Raw genomic sequence first — 21,840 nt, 5'->3', positions numbered from 1 at the left:
GAAACTCTAATTCAGAACTCATCAGAGGGAAATGAATTAAAGTTTCATAAAAGTCGATTAATATGTTTCGTTCTTTTGGTTCATTTGAGATCAAAATCCGAAAAAAGATTCAATTAAATTTTCATTTAAGATATTAAAATTCATTTACAACCAAGTAAACGAATCTCAAATGCGTCCAGAATTTTTCCTATACGCTTTTGAAATACTTGGAAAGAAGAATAAAACAATATATTGTGCCATGTTTGACTGCTCAAACAAACAATAAAACTTTACATTATGCAAATTGACCACTCAAAGAAAACCAAATTGGTCAAATAACATTATATGCAAATCCGACATTCAAAAGCAATTACAAATTAAAGAGCAAAACAAATACACTTTAAATTAAATTCATAATATTGGTTGAGTTTGTTATTGTGTCAAATCATTTAATATTGTTGAAGAATTGCCTTGCTTTGATTCGAATTTAATTTTAAATATAGATGCTATAAGTTTATATTTATGTATATGATATATATTAAATTCTATTATGGTTTGAATGTTGCTTATGATATTTCTCTAAATCATGAACAGCTGAAAAAAAGTAAAGAATAATTTATTTATAAACATTTACCAGTGTTTCGCTAACCGACACATTTAAATAATGAATAATATTTAACTGATTATTTTTTTCAATTTTTTAAAATGGAGTAGGGACAGTAGCAACAGCTTAGGCAACAGCTATTAAACGAATACAGAAAATATTTTAAAGCTAGAAGAAATCATATCGTCTGCATCAATTCAGAAATGTGGATTTGTAACTGATTTTCACTTATATTCTTCTTCAAATAATTGTTCCATGGTTTACATCATACCGTACATACGGTTTAGTGAAACCGTATCACTAAACCGTATGTACGGTTCACTAAGTTCGCAAGAGTATTTATTTGGACACATCACCAGTTGGTAGGCATTTATAAAATTCTATTATATATTATTCTTGGTATTTGCTTCTTAGGCGTGTTAAGATACACAGAAAGATACGATTGTAAATAATTCTGTACTCAGCACTACAATAAATGTTTTCTCATATGTTGAGTGCAGCTCATTCTTCAAGTAAGTCCACAAGATGAAATGCAAAAGTTATATTTTAAAAATGAAAAAAAAAATATGATGGATTCACAGGCTTCACAAAAATATAGGTTAGGTTAGGTTATTTAATTACGGCAAAGCCTCGTGGGCTATCTGCCTAAGGGGAGGGATGCCTTCGTGGAGGACTTTCTAAGGGAAACTAGCTTGTATACACGTTACACATGGGGAAAACCATGAAAACACCCATGCAGCCAACTCGTTCGCGGGATTCAAACCTCGGACCGAACTACCAGTGTTCAGCGACTTTACAGCTCGGCCGCTGGTGGTCCACAAAAATATAGACAAATGGCAATTTATCTATGCTTTATTTTTACAGAATTTATACACAAAGGCTAGCTACCTACGAAACAGATATCTTTGTGTCGGATTTTATAAGGGAAATTGGTTCGTTTTATATTGCACATGTTAAAAGAGGGAAATGCATTCTTCTTGAATTACTTCTTATAAAATATTATACTAATTTCATTTTTTCAAAACAAACGGATATCAAACTTTGAAGTACGTTTTTCTCGAAAAGAACATTTTGTAGGTACATGATTTTGGCATGGTGCCAATAAAATTAGGGAATCATTTGCCTTGTATTTTTAGGATAATTTCCGTTTCATTAAAAGAAATATGAACAGCCCATAGCTTTAATATGCTTAGGAAACTGCAAAAAAGAGCTACCTTTTAGTGAGAAATAGTATTACTTTTATTTGAAATTTCTTCTTATTTCAATCTCATATGAGAAACACGGTAGAAAGATCTTGCCTTATTTCTAACGGCGTGAAAATTTTGAGGATTATTTTCAGAGAATTGATTCAGTAATGAAATGTAAAAATAAATAAAAATAAAGAGCCTGAATTTTAAGCTAATTGATATTACCTGGTTAGGTTTACTGGATAGCATACGATAGCTATCTGCCTAAGAAAAGGAATGTTTTTGAAGTGAAATTATCTCATATCTACGTTACATATTGGGGAATACATGAAAACGCTTTTGTAGCGATCTTTTCCCTGGCGTTAAGAATCTGGTTCAAATTAACAGTGTTAACCGCATGGCCACTGATGAAACGGTAACTGCAAGGAGATACACGAGACATGAGAATAGTATATAATAGACAGGCTGCGAGCACAGAGACATATTTTTGTTGTTACAGAATGTTTTTTTTCTATGTTTCAGATAAATGTTTTTGTTAATGTTAAAGAAGAAAAACAAAAACAAACTTTAAGACATCGTTATAAAATTAATGTTAAACAGTTGCGTGAGAGAAAAAAGTTAATGTTTATTGAATTAAGTGCTTACAATAATTCATTGCAAATAGGCTACATAAAGCTCTCTTTTCTTGCCATTATTCTTTAATATTCTTATTTCAACAGGTGTGTAGCTGTGGACTAGCATTTTCATGTAGAATTTTTAAATACTTGATCATTCATGATGCGTATTTCGATCGCATGGTGCGAAATATTTATTCGCAATTCGAAAGTAAATAATGTTACTTTTTTAGACTCGCGTTGCAGCAAATAACTTTAAAAATAGAATCCTATATTGTAGAATTTTGTTACAGGAATATTTTCTTCAAGTTCAATTATGAAACGTCGAAATTCAGATTTCAAAATGGCCACCAATTTTGTCTACCAGTTGTATTTCTGGAGGGGACTGTAGACGGGAGTTGCTCTTGTTTCCTTCAATTTCAGCTATATTTTCTATTTTAAACATACTGTAGTAGAAAACGGTGCAACCAAATTTTCAGAAGTAGTCATGTTGTTTCTTATGATAACTTGTCTGACGTAGTCAGCTCAAGCTCACGAAATTCCTCGTGTCAACGAGCGGTAGATTACTCCTGCCGTTGGCAACAGCCTTGAGCACCATCCAGATTACAGTGCGATTTAGCTCAGTTCCGCCCCCAATTTTGATGGAGAGCACCCCGGGAGTGGATGGGTCCGAGGGTCTCCCACCCCTCCACTCTTCCACTAAACCACACGAGAGAACTCTCAACTCGGCGCATATTTGGAGTGCCGTCATGCCGTACCGACACTATACATTTACAAACATCCATGTCTTCTCCGGGATTCGAACCCGGGCCCTTCGCCACGGCAGTTAGCTACACTAACCACTATACAGGTTGGGCGGCAGAAGGAGTTATGGAAAGAGATATCGAATCTGAGATGAATTAACCAAATTTAAACTAAAAGAATGAGAAAATATATTTGTCCACAGTATATATTTTTTTTTTATTTAAGATTCTTCAGCGTTTTTACAATATTTAATTTTTTCCCCGAGGTTAATAATATCAGTATAGTAACAGCAATATCTTTAGAACCAGATATAAGTACTTCTAGTAAGAACTAGATATAGTCTTCTGAATTATTAGTAAGTTGTTATGAAGTAATAACTTCTACATTGGCTTTCTAACACTAAAGACTAAACAAACACTAAAGACTAAACAACAAACTCGTATCAAACACTAAAGACTAAACAACAAACTCGTATTAAACACTAAACAACTTTCAGTCATGTAATTGCTGATAATTCAGCTGAGTTTTTTATACGAAAATGCAAAACATAATGCACTACTTAGGAAATTGAGAATGCCCAGAGACCCTAAATAGATATACTTAGAAGCCATATAAGGATTGGAAATTCGCTGCAGTATTTTTTATATTTTAACAAAACTTACAGGAAACGCAATTACTTTATATATTTTATGATGTACAATGACCAAAATGAAAGGAAGTAATTCATTTTCAAGAGAAATACAGATCTTGGACTGAAATTTCCCAAACTTCGGCCGGTTTCTGGATAATTTTAGAGAGCTCTAAAGCGATTTGGAATGCTTATCATGAATCACTCAGAAATATATAAAAGGCAAATTTCTAACTTACATTTATGTTAGGCAAATTCCTACTTTTGTGGTAGAACCGGGTGTAAAAATTACGGTCACATGGCATTTGTCACAAAATTATTCAAAAACGTACCTAGTGTGTTTTTGTACTGGGCAGATTTAATGAATACTGTTTATCACAATTTAGAGTTTTTCCGGAACACATTTTCTCTAAACTTTAGGGAAAAGGCACATTTAATTAACTGTACTAAGAGACTATCTTATAGATTTTTAGAAAAGAATTTGGTTTGAACATTTATATTTCATGAACAGTATTCACCTCTGCAAAATGACAAAATAATTTCATAAACTGTACGAACCTTTGGCATTTTTGGCATTGAGTGCGTGCTAAAAGAGTCATAAAATATGTTCATATTATTCATATATTCTGGATTACGGAAGCGAGGTAAAAGATGATTGAAAGCTGAAACGGAGAAGGAACCTGAATAAGGAAGACTGGTGGTTATGAGATAGTGTCAAGAGCAACGAAAGTCTTATCGATGCTTCATCTCATGACGCATTTTAGAGATGATGAAACGCATTTTGGAACATGACGCATTTTGGAGATGTAGAACCACTTAAATGGCTAATTAGAAATTTTTTATAGTGTTTGCATTGTCTGCAATAACTGCAAATATGGCGTTGTTGGATATAGATAAAAGTTAATTTCATTTTTCATTATTTTATTAAAAATACGTTTTATGAAAGAATTCTCTTCAAAACAAAATATCCTTAATAAAAGTAATAAATACTGATTTTAAAAAGTCTGATATGGACACTACATGACATCCTTCACAATTCTACACAATTTTTACTTCACTTCATTTAAGCTTATTTCCTCGAATTATTCTAAGAATAACCGATCCCTGGAGGTAAGTTTAAAATGGCATCAAAAATTGCAGATTTTGAAAATGAATACACCGGTCAATTTTTGTCGTGCGGGAGACAAACCTCTTATAATTTTATTTTTCCGTAACGAATATAAAACTTTCTAAAATATAAGTATATGAAACGGGAGACCGCATTAAAAGTTAGATTTCGTTATTTGCCGACAATTATTTTTTTTTTTAATTTGACATTGCCAAACATTTTCGCCATTTCAAACACTTCTGTAATTGGAAGCTTGTCAGTGGGACCTGACTTCTGTAATTGAAAGTATGTCAGTTCGATCATAAAGGCCAGATAAAGACTTTTAAACCGGATAAGTGGGTACACATGTAGTATATCGATTGCAATAAAAGAGCGAGGCTCACAACTAGATGTTGTAGCAACCCCATAGAAAATTTTTCAACGTTTTATGACGAACGGCTTTTGAGTTATGGGAGATACATATATACATAGTACGCACGTCATGAAAAAAAATCCCTTTTTAATCTATTTCACATTTCGTTTTGGAAAAAAAAAAAGAGTTATTTATTCTGTGCGCAGGTACAAACATCACGAAAAAAATCATTCAAATGATTTCAGGATCGGTCGAAATGGATATTTCCTTTGAAATATGATACCTGAAGTTTTTTACTACTTCCTTTACTTCATACAAGGAAGTAAAAATGCTTCCGGCAACCGAATTGGTGTTGACTACTTCTTGTATTCAACATCATACTTTACAAATGCTAATAGGGATTAAGACCCTCCTTCTTTGTACCTTGATTCTTTTTTCCAGTATTTGTATTAACTTAATTGCCTAGACTTATTTCAAGATGCATGTTCATGTACTTAAATGTAAATGTACCATGGCAAATATTTTTACAGCTTGAAGTGTTAAGAAAGGATTTACTTGCAGAATCTTGAAATCATTTAGAAAATTATAGCCCTCTGAAAATATACGATTTAATCATTTTTACTGAAATGTCATCATAGAAATTTTCTTATTATAAATATCCTATGTTTACGTTTTTGAATATAGAATATTCATATTTCATAAGATCTTTTTATCATATTTGTAAACCTTTTAAAGCCCATCTTGTATCATTATTTGATTGATTTTGGATTTAAACCATTTAGAAAATTTATTCATTAAATTTCGGTCAAAATACTAAGTAGGATATAAATTATATTTAATAATAGTTAACAAAAAATTACTATTTTAGTAGCAGTTAAATGGTAGGTTAAATGGCAGTTAAATGGTCTCGAGACAGACTGGATGGACATGATATTAAATTGATTAATAAGGACAATTTATATCCCAGATTATTCTGAAAATTGCTAATCATAAGGTTTAAACTAAGTTACCTTAAAGAGTATAGAAGCTAATTGTTGCTTCTTTTTTTTCTTTATACTGAACACGAATATATATTGTTACAGACTACTAGTGATGAGCTTTATAAACTATGTGATTATTGATTTTTACTACGAAGCATGCGGTTGGTGAAACCATATCTTTGATTGCTGGCATTATTTAAAGGGCAATACATTAGAAAACGCAAAGCTGTTATCTGCTAATGTTATCAAAAGGCGAATAGTCACCAAACCCTATCTCATTGTTGAGTATTTTAATAATACATGATACCATAATTCCCTACGCGACTGAAGACTAAATTATTTCTGCTAGTATTAACACTCTTATAGAAATTAGAGAATTGAGGTAATTAATTGCTATTAGTTAAACAACTAAATTAAATAAAAAAAGCTTTTAAATGAGACTCTTTTAAAAGTATATAATATTTGTTTTTAATATATCACATAAATTAACAAATTAATATGAAATTTTAATTCTTTAAACGTTGGGAACGAATAAAATGCTTGATGATACTTTCTCTCTCTTTTTATTTGTATAAACGTGTTTGTGGGAAGCTTTTTTTTTTTTTTCCTTATCCCAAGTCTCTGAAAAAAATATCAAGTCTCATGAATATTCATTCTGAACGAATTTACAAATATAATTGGTCACAAAGCCTCAGCACCGTCGTAATAGTACGATAGTTAAGTGTGTAATGAATTTTTAACGAGAACGACCGCTAATACTAAATCCAAAGGTTCTTTCCTCACCAGAACCATCTCGAGACAGACTGGATGGACTGTAAGCTCTTCTCAGTACCACTGAGCACAATTAGTAGTTACACTTCAAACTTCTAAGAACGTTAAACACAATGCAATGCAAAGCGAATCTAAAATGCAAAACTCTCACCGATATTTCAGTACTCCGAAGTCCTACTAACTCGAAGAATACTCCTAAATTAACAACTGAGAACTGAACTGGTAACAACTGAACTCTCTTCAGGCGTATATAGTTTTGCCCTGCTATTGAAAAATTTCTAGTACCTTCCATTTCTCTAAATTATTGGAAGGCATATACGATTAAAGTTACATATAAAAGATGGATACGGTTACAGTTTCATGTAGGGATCAATTACAGTCATTCAATTACACCACCAATTACAGTTAGAGACAAGACCAAAATGTCGCCAAATAACTGCTAAGTTTGGCGAGTTGTGGCGATTTGTCACTAAATTTGGCGACAAAAATTAGTTGCCAAAAGCATCACCAATTTGGCGATATCTGGGCTATCTAGCTAGACAGTCATTTACCTCAATGTTAAATCGACTTCCTCCTGTAATCTTATTGTTCCGGCAGAGCTTCTCCTCTTTCAAGCATTTCATGCTATATTATACAAAAAATATTTCAGTTTCACATATGATTTCACTAAAATTATTTATATATACACAAAATGCGCTAAATACGAATGATAATATGATACAGAACAATTATTTTTTATTTCATTTATCTTCTCACTTAGTTTCCTTTATTAAATAAACCGATAAATAAATATACGTAAAATTACTTTTTCTGTTGTTATGCTTAATCAGTATCCTATATATTTTATTTCTAAATTAAAAATAATTTTATAAATATTTCAGACTTTTCATTAGTTATCATCATATAATAATTTTTAGTGTTTATCTGCTCTTCTAATACAAGTTCTAAAATCGTTAACTTTTCATTTACTTTTTATAATAAATGGTAAGAAGGAAATTTATATGCATCAAATTATTGCTACCAACAATAAATGAATAACATGAAAAAAGGAAAGCATAGCTCTGCTCTCCTTCACTTAGCACTTAACAAAACATTTGATGGAGGTAAAATGCCTGAATGAAGATGCATCCACAGAAGACTGTTTTAAGACAAAATCAGGACCACCTCAAAACAGGCGATATAAGCGACGGAAGTGGCTGCCGATTTTCGGATGACATCAGTTAAGTCGTTCTTACAAACGAAAGCTAAATAAAAATGTATTCGCTTTGAATTATTCATGTGCTGAATTTATATGGCATATCAACTGCATTGAACGTCTAGGGTGCTGAAATTGCCGAATTCAGTTTTGGTGCTGCAGCTATGTAATTTTTAATTGAATTATCTCTTAACTTTTAAAAGTTCGGATGAACTTTTAAAGTTATCTACATTTGAAGATCGAATAACTAACAAAGATTTCCTAACATTCAGTGTTTCTGAGATTTTTAGTACAGATTTAATTTAAAATATACAGCAATTAAAGGGAAACGTTTTGAGCTTAGTAAAAGAAGATGACTTTGCTTGGACGCGAACTCTGTACCACTATAGCTCAAAAAAACATAAACCCCAACTCTATCCCTACACACCCTTACAGCCCCTATGTTGTCTTTCATCAGTACACCCCTATACAGAGGGGACAGGGATCACAATAATCTGCATATTTCGCAGTTTAGAGGTGACGATAAATATTAAGTTGAGGTTTAAAAATCCGAAGTAATGAAAAGCAAGATAGGGAGTTTTTTTAAGACTCTCCCTTCCCAGATAATTGAATGTGGGGTTTAAGTTTCGCTGAGGTATATATTTTCTTCTGCGCGTAGTTTTCCTTTATGCTGGGGGGTAGAGAGTAAAGAAGGGAGTAAATTTTTGTGGCGTTATTGTATTGAATCAATTTACTTTGAAAATGGTTTTTATGGACTTCTTTTGATGTAAGAACATATTTCATGTTTATTCTTTCTCAACCGCTTTAGTGTGTTTGATTTTGAAATTACGGCTAAGAGATTTAGATACTCGGAGCTTTAGTGATTTAGAAAATAACATCAATGAATACTGTTTTATTTTTTTTTATTTTGTATGCCGATGATATGGGATGGGTTTATTTTAAACGGTTGCATTCAATTTAAATTGTTGACTTCGGAGATTTTTGAAATTTTATTAATTTGTTCTTTCAAACTTTATTCTCCTTCAAATTTTTCCTTATTTATCTTTTCCATTTTATACACTGATTGATATTATTATTCTGTTCAATTCTGTTGATTCTTTATCCAATTACTTTTTTTAAGCTATGAAATTTTTTCAGTTATTTAGAAAAGGGAAGAAATAACAACTACTCATGATGCGCTAATAATAACAAAAAATCTATTTACATCTTTCCATTTTTCCTTTCCCGTTTTTTTCTATCTGGTATTACATTTTGCGTAAATTCCATTTAAATTTTCCAACTAATTTTGTTTCTCTTTCCTGTCGTTATTTATGTATGATTTGGCTTATCATTTAAAGCTTTTAAGACTTCAGGCTATTACTCTCCTTATTTGGTCTTCGAAACTTTGAAATTGTTTTCGAACATTTTACCCTCTTCCGCTATTTTATCTCTCTCTGTCTGCTTATTCATGAATACATGTATGATATACACGCACTCAAATAAAATGTCTACTTTTATATAATATTTAGTTAAGCGAGAAATCTAAAAGTATTCTGCGCAAGCATAAATCAGGAAACCGATAGGATTTCATGCGAAACAGCTTTATAATAATATTGAGTAATCATTAAATGTTAGTTGGTACTAAAAACACTAACGATACTTAGCAAAAATTTTATTTTAGCGGAAGTACTCTCAGCGATAGAAACATCTGCTAAAGTAAAATCTGAGTTAATTACTGCTAGCTTTCTTTGAGTCAATTTCACTTGACCTGCTATTCTTTCTGATTCTGACTGATGTTGTCTGAAAGACTTTTTTATAATAAAGTTTTTAATTACGTTACTGTAAAATTTACAAAACGCCGACATTTAAATAAAATTTAAATTATCAAATGTAATTTTCAAGCTGCATCTATATTTGTGGCTGCTAATAAAAAGTATCACTCTGTTGTTGTACATTAAGGTTCTGTTTTTATAATATTTTACTTCGTTATTGAAAACGAAAAGGATAATTTGTTGATTTATCTTCTAAAACAGAAATTATAAACATTATAAGGTAGTTCACCCGCCTTCTTAGCATGCCTTCGTGGTGTAGCGATCAGCACACTCGGCGCGCATTTGAGAGGTCCGTTGAACGAGTCCCTGCGAGGGCACAGCTCATTTTTCAGGTCTCCTGCTTCGAAATAACCTAATATTCCTATAGTGGCTTCCAAACTAAAAAAAAGGTGGTGGATGATAATTCTCCACCACCAGAATTTGGCGAATGGGTTTCCCTAATCCCCCGCCCTTCTTTAAAAGAGGGTATATAGGGTATTTAATCCGCCTTCTTAGCGTGCCTCCGTGGTGTAGTGGTCAGCACACTCACCGCGTATTTGAGAGGTTCGTGGTTCGAGTCCCGGCGACAGCATTGCTCGTTTTTCATGTCTCCTGCTTCGGACAAAACTCCTAATGTTTCTACAGCATGATTAATGAATACAACATAATGAACAACATCGTTTCTTTTATTTGTTTTTAACTTAGTTAACTGAAAACGTTCCTCGATTATTTAATCCACTTAAGCTAGCTAAATTAACAGCACATGTAAAGTTCCGTTCTTCTGTCACGTTCTTTGCTTATACTATACTATGTGTTTCATCAGATCCATTTTGATCGTTTCTTTTCTGCATCCACCTTTCCCAAACTACTAATGAAGAAGTACTTCACTCAAAGATTCGAGATATTTAGACACGCTGATTATGACGAGTTAATAAAATTTAATGCAATTGTTAAAATGGTTTACATTTTATAGAATTATTAAGTTATTCTGAAGCAGGAGACATGAAAAATCTGCAGTGCCCTCGCCGGGACTCGAACCGTGGTTCTCTCGAATACGCGTCGAGTATGTTTCCAATTACACCAACAAGGAATTCTGAAAGAAAGGAGAAAATACCTCGTCAATTCTTAAATACCAGCATAATATAACAGATATTTGACGATCTAAATAAAAAGCTATATTTCTTCTCTTTCCAGGTGCATCCTTGGTGAAAGTGCCATGCGTGCTGCTGACAACAAAGGACCTCCTCCTCCTCCTTCGCCACCCCTTTTTTCTCAGCTTCAAGCTAATGAATCAGCTTCGGGTATTAGAATCATTCCTTCATTTCTTTAAATCTGATTCTTCACTGCTTTTCTTACTTTCAGTTTGTTATTTTTAATATACATAATTAAAAACTATAAACCTATTTTAATTTATATTATTTACATTTCTTCATATTGTATTTAGCTGATATTAATTTGTAATACATGCAATGCGTAATAATACAACTAATAATTTTTATAAATTGTATTCATAAAAGTTGTAATTAATTTGTATGCATTAATTATAAACTACACTGTTGTACGTAATAAAAAATGTTCTAAAGCCGAATTCTACATATTCGGTCTAGGAAAGTAATTTAATACTGACTTGTTCCTAAATATCAACTTCTGTACTACTGCCATCTAATTATCAGAAATTGCAACTTATAATGTTTTTATACCAAACGCTGATGTGACATACCTTTATTAACTGAATGTCCAAATTGGGTGAAGATCTTACTAATCTTGGGGAAGTTGCTATGTGTTTTCTCCTCATCTGAAATAATTATAAATGTTAACCATAAATTTCTGAAGCATTCTTGAGGAATCTCGATAGTTACACAGTAAACCTTTTTTCTTGAGAAAAGGAAAAGTTCGAGAAATCTTAAATATGAAAATTGACGTACATTAACGTACGTTTCTCTGTTTTATAAATAAGATGTTTTCTCATAAATAAGACAGACTTGTTTTAGACTTAAAAAAATGCAATCTATAAACGTCTCCAATCAAAATTTTCTAACTCCTAATGATCAAATATATGCTTTTAATTTCTTTTAAGCATAAATTACGTAGTTGTCCTATCAGAAATAATTCGTACTTAAACAATTTGAAACATAGGCTATTCTACCCTAAAAACTATTATGAGCAGAAATGGCCACGTACAAATACTACTAAAAATAATTCATTCATTTTCCCAATATTTTAGTATGCTCTGATTGTGCAATTAAATTTCGAAAATATGAATGTCTTTATGAGAGCACAGTTTCCTAGAAAGGGTTTTTTGAAGTTGGTGTAATTTTAGAAAACTTTTCAGGGCATTTGATGCTCCCATAATTTAAGTAACAAGAAAAAATATTTTCTCTTATGTAATATATATTGTGAAACTTTGACCAAATGAATCTATCTTTAGAACACTCATTAAAAAATTTTAGAAAATTAATTCCCTTCCTATCTCTTTTTTTTCTCTCCTTATTTTATTTTTTAATTCCATCTAATGCTAACCAAGGCTTTATTTTGAAAATGAGAAAATAAACACATCGTAATTGTTCAGCTACAGAATTTGGCTGTAAAATAGAAATTTATTTTTAAATTCTCAATTAATGAATTTAAATAATATATGACTTTTACTTTCAACATCTTTTACATTTGTTCCCACAGCTTATTTTACGTGGATCTTGTAACTGCTGGAAACATATTAAAGTTTATTAGATGCATGTGTATGCAATATGTGTATAGCAAATGTATGGACAAGAGAAATTGAGAAAACGTATGCAGAAAAAAATATGAAAGAAAGCAATTAAATATTAAATACTAACTAATCATATCATAAGGTAGCCTTCTTGGTGTAGAGGTCTGCATGCTGAGCGCGCATTCCAGAAATCCATGGTTCGATTCCCGGCGAAGGTGTTGCTCATTTCTCAATTCTCCTGCTTCCAAAAATTACCTAATGTTGCTATAGCGGCGCTCGAACTAAAAGGGTGGTGGATGACCATTTTCCACACCCCACGATTTGGCGATTGGGTCCCCTAAAACCCCACTCGCCCTTTAAAAGAGGGAGTATATAAGGTATTTCTCCCGCCTTCTTAGCGTGCCTTCGTAGTGTGGTGGTCAGCGCGCTGGGCGAGTATTCCAGAGTTCCGTGGTTCGATTCCCGTCGAAGGCGTTGCTCATTTTTTATTTCTCCTGCTACCAAAAAAATACCTAATGTCTCTACAATATAAAAAAAATAGAAGAAAGAAATCCTTGTAATTCAAAAAATATTATTAATGAAAAATCATTATTAAATTTTAAATGCTGCTAAAGAAGAATATCAAAATCACTAGCTATTTATGGCTTTTCCCTTCAGTAAATGAGCTTTGCTGGAATCTGAAAACTTATTTAGCAGTACGCATGTAGCACTACCCTGAATCTGTTGTTAATACTTCTGAAAAAGTACTGCACTTACATAAAACAAGTGTTATAACTCTATAATAGCATGATATTCGTGTAGTATACAAAAGTACAATAACGTTTAACTGATAAATAATACACGAAAAAATAATATCTATATTAGGTACATTGTGTACAGCACTGTACATCTGCAGTTTAGTTTCTGTGTATTTATCTTATACATATTGAAATAAAGCTTCTGAATTTTTATATTGATCTTCAAGGGAAAATAGAGCAATAGGAGAAACATTTTACTTATGTTGTACTGCAATGTTTCTTCAATTATTTGAACTTGAGATCCACATGCGTATGATTGTTTTGAAAAAATATGGAAAAGACGACATTCCTGGGAATAAATATTGTCATAATGAAGTAGTAATCGATAAAGATATGTAACTAAACTGAATAAATAGATAATTATAAATAATTCTCAATTACTTTTAAATATTAAAATTATACAGTAAGAAAATTACTGTTTCTAAACCTTTTTGGACATGCCAAAAATTGTCTCCAGAGCCACACTTTGTTACAGAGTACAATTTATAATTCTGTGGGAAGGCAGAAAAGTTAGAGTCATACTTTACTTCAAAGTACTGCATAAACATTGAACAATTTTCAGAAGCATGCAAGTATACTTGTAATTTCAGCCAGATAATCTGCAGGAAAGACAGGGCTGAGAGTTTGGGCTGCCGTATTTCCACACGCTGAAATTCGCTCTTATTGTGTGCCTTTCGAAACTTTAAAAAGGCATAATTTAATTTCTTAAATCACAGTTCTAAGTTCGAAAAATAAATTTAACCAAAGACGCAATGACATGTCAAAATTTTACAAAAGCAATGAGACCATCTAACTGCCTGTGAATCCACTTTCTCTGCTTTAATTCAATGCATGCTAAGAAAACTATTTTATAGATAAGACATTTAATTTAAAAAAAAAATATTTGATGTAGACACAATTTTTGCAATTAAAACTAAAGTTTACACACGAATACAAACAATCCGTCCAACGGGCAGAAAGTCAAATTTTCGGTGCACAAACATTTACAGTTACCTCTCGGTCCTACTGGGCAAATCGACATTTGAGTGGTGCACCAACTATCTTAATTCACTCGCCACTTACACTTTAAAATTTTTGATAATTCTACAACTGTTGCCCGCAGATTAGCTAAAGGCATAAAACCCTTAACCGGAACATAAGAACAGCATAACTAAGTCGCTTTTAAAACCAAAAGTGCACAATTTTCAAACATATGAGAATAAAAAAAGAGAGCTCACCGAGCCGGATAAGAGAATGGATATTTATACATACAAATGTGAGTTATGCGAGATACATTGATACATCGTAGCAAAAAAGCGTCTTTCTCTTTTTCATTTAGTTTTCAGCTGCTGTTGCTGCAGTTATTTTCTTCGTCTCCGAATACCTGAAAAAGTCATTTATGTCTTGAAGTATTGAAACCGTAATTCTGCATTCATTAACTTTCCTTAATTGGTTACTATATCAAGAATACAGTAGAAACAAATTTTGTAATCTAAGCTTCCTAACGGAGTCTAAGCTTCATAACTAAACTATAATAATTTATAGTCTAATCCTCATGACGGCAAAAATTTGTAACACTGTTACTGTATCTTGATATTTTAAACCGTACGAAACAATTAAAAAAAAATCTAGGTGAACTTAGAGTTGCAAACTTAAGATTGCAAAACTTACGACTTGCAGAGTTAATGCCATGGAACATACATTAATTAAAGTAGGAAATATTAATCAACGTTTAATGTTAAGTTTTCAAACAAAAAAGTGCTTTACTGAAACTTGAGTAATTTTTTTTAGTCAAGTGCGTAATGCAAAAGTAAGTAACTACCTCTCATATTTACAAAAATATTCCGTTAATAACGTCAGGCACCTGCACCTGTTAAAAGTCTTTTTTAGTTTAGACAACTTTCGAATAAAGGCAGATAATTTGGTACTTAAGTTTTCGGAGAATTCTAAAAATGTATGCAATGCGTTAACAAGTTTTCTGCTTCTTTACCATCACAGTTTTATAATCACAATGTAATTTTGCTCTATCATCGTCATTTGACGGAGCTTTTATAAGTGTCACAATTTCTGCATCTTTTAAGTCTCGCATGTTGGAACTGAAGTGTCCACTTTAAAAAAAATCTTCGAATCAAATTTCAAGATTTAATTTCTTTTTAAGAATTTTCCACTCGTCTGGAGTGTGTTTCCATCTTACGTTTTGACAAATATAGTAGTATGACTTTCTTTTTTATTATGTAAGGTTTATCCTAATTTTTAACAGTTATTTTTTAGTTAAAGCTACTTTCCTGTCCATCTTATTTTCAGCTTACAATTTCCTACCAGAATGTGTTTTTTAAATCGCGTTTATGCCTCAGAGTTTCTGAGCGTGACTAGCGTGAGATTGCAAATTCGCAGCCAAAAGGCTGCGAATTTGCAAGCAGTTGCTACGCTCCGGCCGTTTTAGAGGCCCTTGATAGCTTCGCTAGCTTGTTCGCTATTTAGGGGGCAACTACTTAGAATTTTGACAGCTTCGGTTATATCTCTTTAGTTAATCATTACTTAAGTCTTATTTCTTATTATTTTGAGTTCAAGCCCAAGTGGAGGCTTTGCTGTACGCCCTGACAAAGGAGCCATTTGTTAAACTCTTATTTTGAGCAATAAAAGGGTAGTTAACCCTTCTCGAGTTTACGTCTCTGTTCTTGAATTAAAGCAATTATTCGCTTAGCTGTTCATTAGGTTCCATTTAGTTGATAGATGAAAGGGTGGAACCCACAATTATTATTCTTTTCTTAAACTGGTATTCTTCGGAGAAGTTATATAGTTCTTCTCTGATTGTTCACTACTGCACTGTAGATTGAAGACCACAGAAAGTTATCCACGTGGGGCATCGTTACAAACGTTTTATATATCTTGCATCTTTGGAATGCATTAAAATTTTTTTCCTCATAATTTAGTATGTACCTATGTTTCCGTCAAAAAAGGGATAGAGGTCCAACTGCTCATTCATTGCTTTGGCTCAGGAATCGGGAATTTGAAATAGTTAGTTTTGCCATAGCTATCTCGGAGCAACTGTTTTATTAGTTAATACTGAAAAATGCACAGAATTTTTTTTTTAATTACTAAAAGGTTCTTCGAAAAAAAGTTCCATAAATCTACTTTCGACTATATTTGCTTAATAGTGAGAATATTTAGTTAATTTTCTTGGTGTTTTTGAGATTTTGAGGTGGATAAACTTTAGCTCATATTTGGATTTTGTACCAAATATAAAGCATTTCAAAATATCTGAAATACATTTGCAAAAATAAGCATAAATTCACATTCAATCTGCAATAACTACACATTTAAAAATTTCATATCGCAACTCCAAAGCGAGAAAAGACATAAGTTAATGTTATATTTCATTTGTATTTGATCCTGAATATTTCTAAGACGTTTTAATAGAATCTGCTACCTGTTGATGAATATCCAAATAAAGTTTATTTATTTTTTCTCTTATCAATATCTGCACTTTTGAGACGGTCTTACCTTCTAAAATAAGCGGTATATCATGTAAAGTCATGGTTTGACGCAAAATCTTTAGAAATGTGAGAATATCGTTTAATTATTGTGTGGATGTTTAAGAAATATGGAACTACAAGTGCATGAACCTATTGCTAGGGAAAATATAAGGGCTATGTCATTTTTTGATACAGGTAAGGCAAACTATACAGTATAAAATATTTCTCTCGCCTTCCTACCATGCCTTCGTGGTGTAATGGTCAGCACGCTCGGCTCGCATTCGAGAGGTCCGAGGTTCGAGCCGAGGTGAGGGCATGGCTCTTTTCTCAAGTCTCCAGCTTTCGAAATAGCCTAATGTTTCTACAACAGTTTTACAAATTGATTGTAAATTTGAATAACATTAATTAATAAGTTTTCATTCAATAGCTTAAGATTTATGTTAGGTTTAGATATTTGTTCTTAATTTCAGATTAGGAAATTTTAAAACAGAAAGCGGAAAGTAATGTGTAGTATGTAACTCACTCTAATGCGCTTTACGTATGTGTAGGGTAGAGTATGTAAGTTGTATTCAAGCCTGCATGACATGAATATGAGCCAATAATCCTTCCCTAACGTAAATATGAGCCAGTTCCCATTAAGCCCTTAGCGGATAATTTTATTCCTCTACAAAGACAGATAACTGTTCTGAACTTTGCCATAATCTAATAAAATCTGAATTAATCTTTTTGCACCGAATACCTATATGACTAACAACTATAACATATTTCCCATGAAAATTGCCACCCGCTGCACAACTGCTTAATGCAGAAGATTTTTCGCCTTTCTGAGACTAATGTCTTCTAACACCTTATTACGGAAAGCTATTTGACGATTAACAAATCCTGGAAACGAAATTGCTTTGTGGATTATTATAAACATTCTAAGTTTTTATTCAATGGGATTAAAACAATTTTTAAATTATATAATATTTTTTTTACTCATTAGATATTGGACACATTAAATTTGTTCTTCAAGTAAGGATGTCATGACACCACGATAATGAAAATCCTTGAAAAGATAAGGCACAGTATAGATTCTACCCATGGCCACTTTATTTAATTGTAATAATTAAGATTCTGACACAGATATTTATGCCGATTCCGTTTAAGCCAGTGAAAGGCCGAGGTTGCAATCGTGATCAGTCGAAACTTATTTTATTCTTGATAAAATATTTTTTTATACAAATGCAATTACTACATACGATATTCTGTCGAGAAATTCTTTAAGCCTGAAAGGCGTAGGAATTTAAAATTTAGTAAGCGAGTAGCATTGGTGCAGGGATATATTGACGTTCAAAACTTCCTTAGCATACAGTTATTAATACTTTATTTATTTTGGTATTTTAAACGGCATCATTAAATACAGTAATTAATCGTACTATTTTATTTTATGCATTAAAAAATATCTATTTCAAAATTCATGGAAACGATTATATTTATTTTTATTACTTTTAAATAATGTCTAGTTTTCTGCAAAATAATGTTTCCGTGAATTTTGAGTATAGGTTTTTCTAATGCACTTTTGTTTAGCTGTTACCATTCTTTAATTCTGAAGTTAAAAAATATTAAACTGAGAAGCAAGTTAAATCTGAGAAATATTATGCAATAATATGTAACGAAACTTATTGCTGTAAAATTTGCCAGTTTTTAACATTTAGGAAGCTAATTTTCAAGTGAATTTCATTAGAAATAAGAGGAGAAGTATGAACTGTTATTATAATATTGAATACATAAGCATGTTTATCTAATTAAAAAATCATTGAATGACAAGTGATTTGAAGTGAGGAAATATAAAAGCACTAAGCGATTTTCACCACCTTAAGGTAAACTGACGTTCGGGTAACAGAAGTATATAGTATATATTCTTCTTTCTCTAATTGTACATGCATCGCATTTATCTAATCACTTATCATTTTATTGTATCATTTACAAATTTGTAACTTGCAAGTATAATAATTTAAGCAAAATAAAGAATTTTCCTTTGATTCTAAATGTAAATTAAAGAAGTAATCTTCATTTAGCATTTTTATTATATGAGTTGATATTTATCATTTTAAATAAACACCAGTAGTTCTTATTTAAGTATTTTTGATGTAAAACTGCTCAATTTTGAAAACAAAAGTTAATGGTTAACACAGTTTTGAAGTTAATAGTTAACGATATTTCATCACTATCAGCGATATAAAATCAAAATATTCTTAAATACTTTTATTATTGTTTCAAAATTTAATTGGAAAAAGCCATGCACAAATTATTTTAAATACCCCTAACGTACAAAAATTCATTAATTCCTGCTCATGTATAGAAGCATGTATGGAAATACTGCATTCCCCCATCGCGTGTTCTTTTGGTGCAAATGGTTAGAGCTTTCAGTCCCATGGTTCTCCAAAGTAAAAGACCCATGTTTTGAATCGCGGTGAAAGCACAGTTGTTTTTTTCTTGCTTTCTGCTCCAAAACTTCTAATAAATCTCTAGAAGCAGAATCCCCACAAACGATCCGCAGCATCGAAGGAATGCAATATTACAGAACTCTCACATTCAATGATAATTTTTTCTTTAGTATTCCTTTATATTTTGTTATTAATTTATATTGTAGAAAGAAAAAATATATAATTAAAATTATCAGATTTCAAAGACCTTTGCTAGTCTTTCGGTTAATTATATATATAAGTAAATCAAATTTATAAACATAATATTTTTTGCCAAGTGCTAGTATTTCGTTCAATATATACATATGTATACTTCAAACACAAACAACATAATTTGACTTGGTTCGAAAATAAGTTTATACCTGACATGTGCTAAATAGAAAACCCAGTACCTTACATTCTGGGAAGAAATAAGAGTTACATGAAACTACTTTTTCAAGAAAGTATTCCATTTCTGTGAAATGAGATTTTTTGCAAGCATACGAATCGAGATCTTCTTATGAAAATAAACAGGCTTCTCGAACGTAAAAAAATAAATGAATAAATTAGCCTACTCAAATCTCAAAACCAATATTTCTCACATTATCCCAAAAGATAATAGGCCCATACAGCAATCACTCATATCCTTACAAATATATGCGCATATACGTCTGAGAGATATTCTAAAAAAATAATAAATATATAAATAAATAAAATTCAAGAATCCGTTGAGAGCCCACCATAATAATTACCGAGCCAGAAGACGCTGCATAACAAGCACCTTAACGACCACCAATTCAATGCTCTCACATGCCCTGCAAATAATAAGAAAATAATCATTGGGCACACGTAGAAAAAGAGTTCCCGAATTTGGCGGAGCGGTGCGGAGGAGCGTTTAATGCAAACACCTGAAGGTTTCCTGATCTCAATCTCCATTCATCACTTCACCGGAACAAAACAAAAACGAGTAAAAATAAAACAAAACAAAAATAAATAATAATCGTACAAAAAAGAGTTGGTTCAACAAAATTAAAAAAAGAAAAAAAGCGGATGAATTTGTTTAACGGTACACGCTCACCAATAAGGATCGGCCTAATGAATTTTTTTAAAAAAAGTGGGTAGGGAGAGGAGAGAAGGAATTTAAAAGAGAAAAAAGTACGATTGTGATGGGGAGGGGGTTAGATTTTTTCCGGGCTTTGTTTTAGATTTGTTTGTATATTTTTTACATATGTAATTTGTTAATTCATGTCTTGCATGTTAAGAACTAATTTTCACAATCCTGGCAGTCATCTGCAATGCTAAACTGCTGCTTTGAGGTGAGGAAAATTGCGGGAAATTTGGATTAGAATGGATGAGGAAAACTGGAAGAGAGGGGTGAGAGATTACCTCATATGAAAGCAAAAGCTTGCACACAGTTATGGACTCGGAGATTATTTTTCAATTTGCCTGGCTTCTCTCACCGTTGTGTGTAAGAAATCGGATTTCACGAAAAGAAAGTTTGTTTTCCTTTTTCCGTTGCAAAAAAACGAATCGTAGATGTCAAAATGGAGCTCATTAATAAAGCACAGTTGCACATGCTTGCCTTTTAATGCAAATTTGAAAAGCTTCATAATTTTTTTTACATCTTCAAACAATATTTTAACAGCGTTTATTTCAGTTATTTAAATAGGTGTTTCTCACGTGATAGTAACATAACTCAAATAGTTTTACTTGCTTTTAAAAGAAGTAAGAGACAGCAGCTTTCTTTCCCATTAAATTTATGGGAAAACTTAAGTAGCGAATTTGTAAACTTTCCACCATACAAAATTCCAAGTTGTGTTAACTATACTAGATCTGCTTTAATTATTTTGGTTTCTTTATAAAACAACATTTCTCAGTCATTTTGTCCTTGATTACATTTAAATAAGAGCCATTGAGATATGTTTCAGATCACACATTTTCTGTTCGCAAACGTTTTGCGTTAAAATGACATAAAAATATCAATATTGTATGAAAAACTGCTGGCATATCAGTCGCTCTAAAAATTAGCAGTGATTTAGTTTTCTGACAAAAAAGCTGTTTAAATGAAGCTTTAGTGTCTTTTTCCTGTGTGTGCATTAATGCGAGTTGCCTCTGGAAATTCTCCAAAAAGATATCCTTCCTAAAGCAAACAGCTGTCGAGTGCTTTGCCATAATCAGTTAATTATAAAATGTTTCCCTAAACTTTTGAAAAGCATTCCACGCCATCCTGGGGCTCTGAAAAGTTTAACTTGAATTTTATTATCTCAAAACGTATCCTGTTTAAGCCTTCTGAGTCTAACTTAGCAGGAGTTGCGGATATTCTTTCCATTCGTACATGTGATGGTTGTTATAATGTTGTCCATCGTCCTTGCACTTGGAAGAGTCAGGTTTAACTCATAGAGAGAACGCAATTATTTCCAAGGTTTCTGACTCCGAAACGTTTAATTGACTGTACATATTTTTTTTTCTTTTTACTGAAAGT

General features: G+C 31.9%; 1 protein-coding gene across 4 annotated transcripts in view; it reads left to right on the top strand.

Moving 5' to 3' along the window:
• Window positions 1-21,840, top strand: part of LOC118195792 (homeobox protein cut-like) — a 354,176-nt gene that overhangs the window by 119,250 nt on the left and 213,086 nt on the right. For all 4 annotated transcript variants that reach the window (XM_085823714.1, XM_085823713.1, XM_085823712.1 and 1 more), the window contains exon 2: window positions 11,147-11,253. In XM_085823714.1, coding sequence (XP_085679840.1) covers window positions 11,169-11,253 — 85 coding nt within the window. In that variant the 5' untranslated portion in view covers window positions 11,147-11,168. The remainder of the gene's footprint in view (window positions 1-11,146; window positions 11,254-21,840) is intronic.

This window comes from Stegodyphus dumicola, chromosome 9 (assembly GCF_044657685.1).
Source record: "Stegodyphus dumicola isolate Sdum_Otavi_A_Nest chromosome 9, ASM4465768v1".
Taxonomy (NCBI): Eukaryota; Metazoa; Arthropoda; class Arachnida; order Araneae; family Eresidae; genus Stegodyphus; species Stegodyphus dumicola.
Note: the sequence above shows the minus strand (reverse complement) of the source record. Positions and strands in the feature narration are given on the sequence as shown.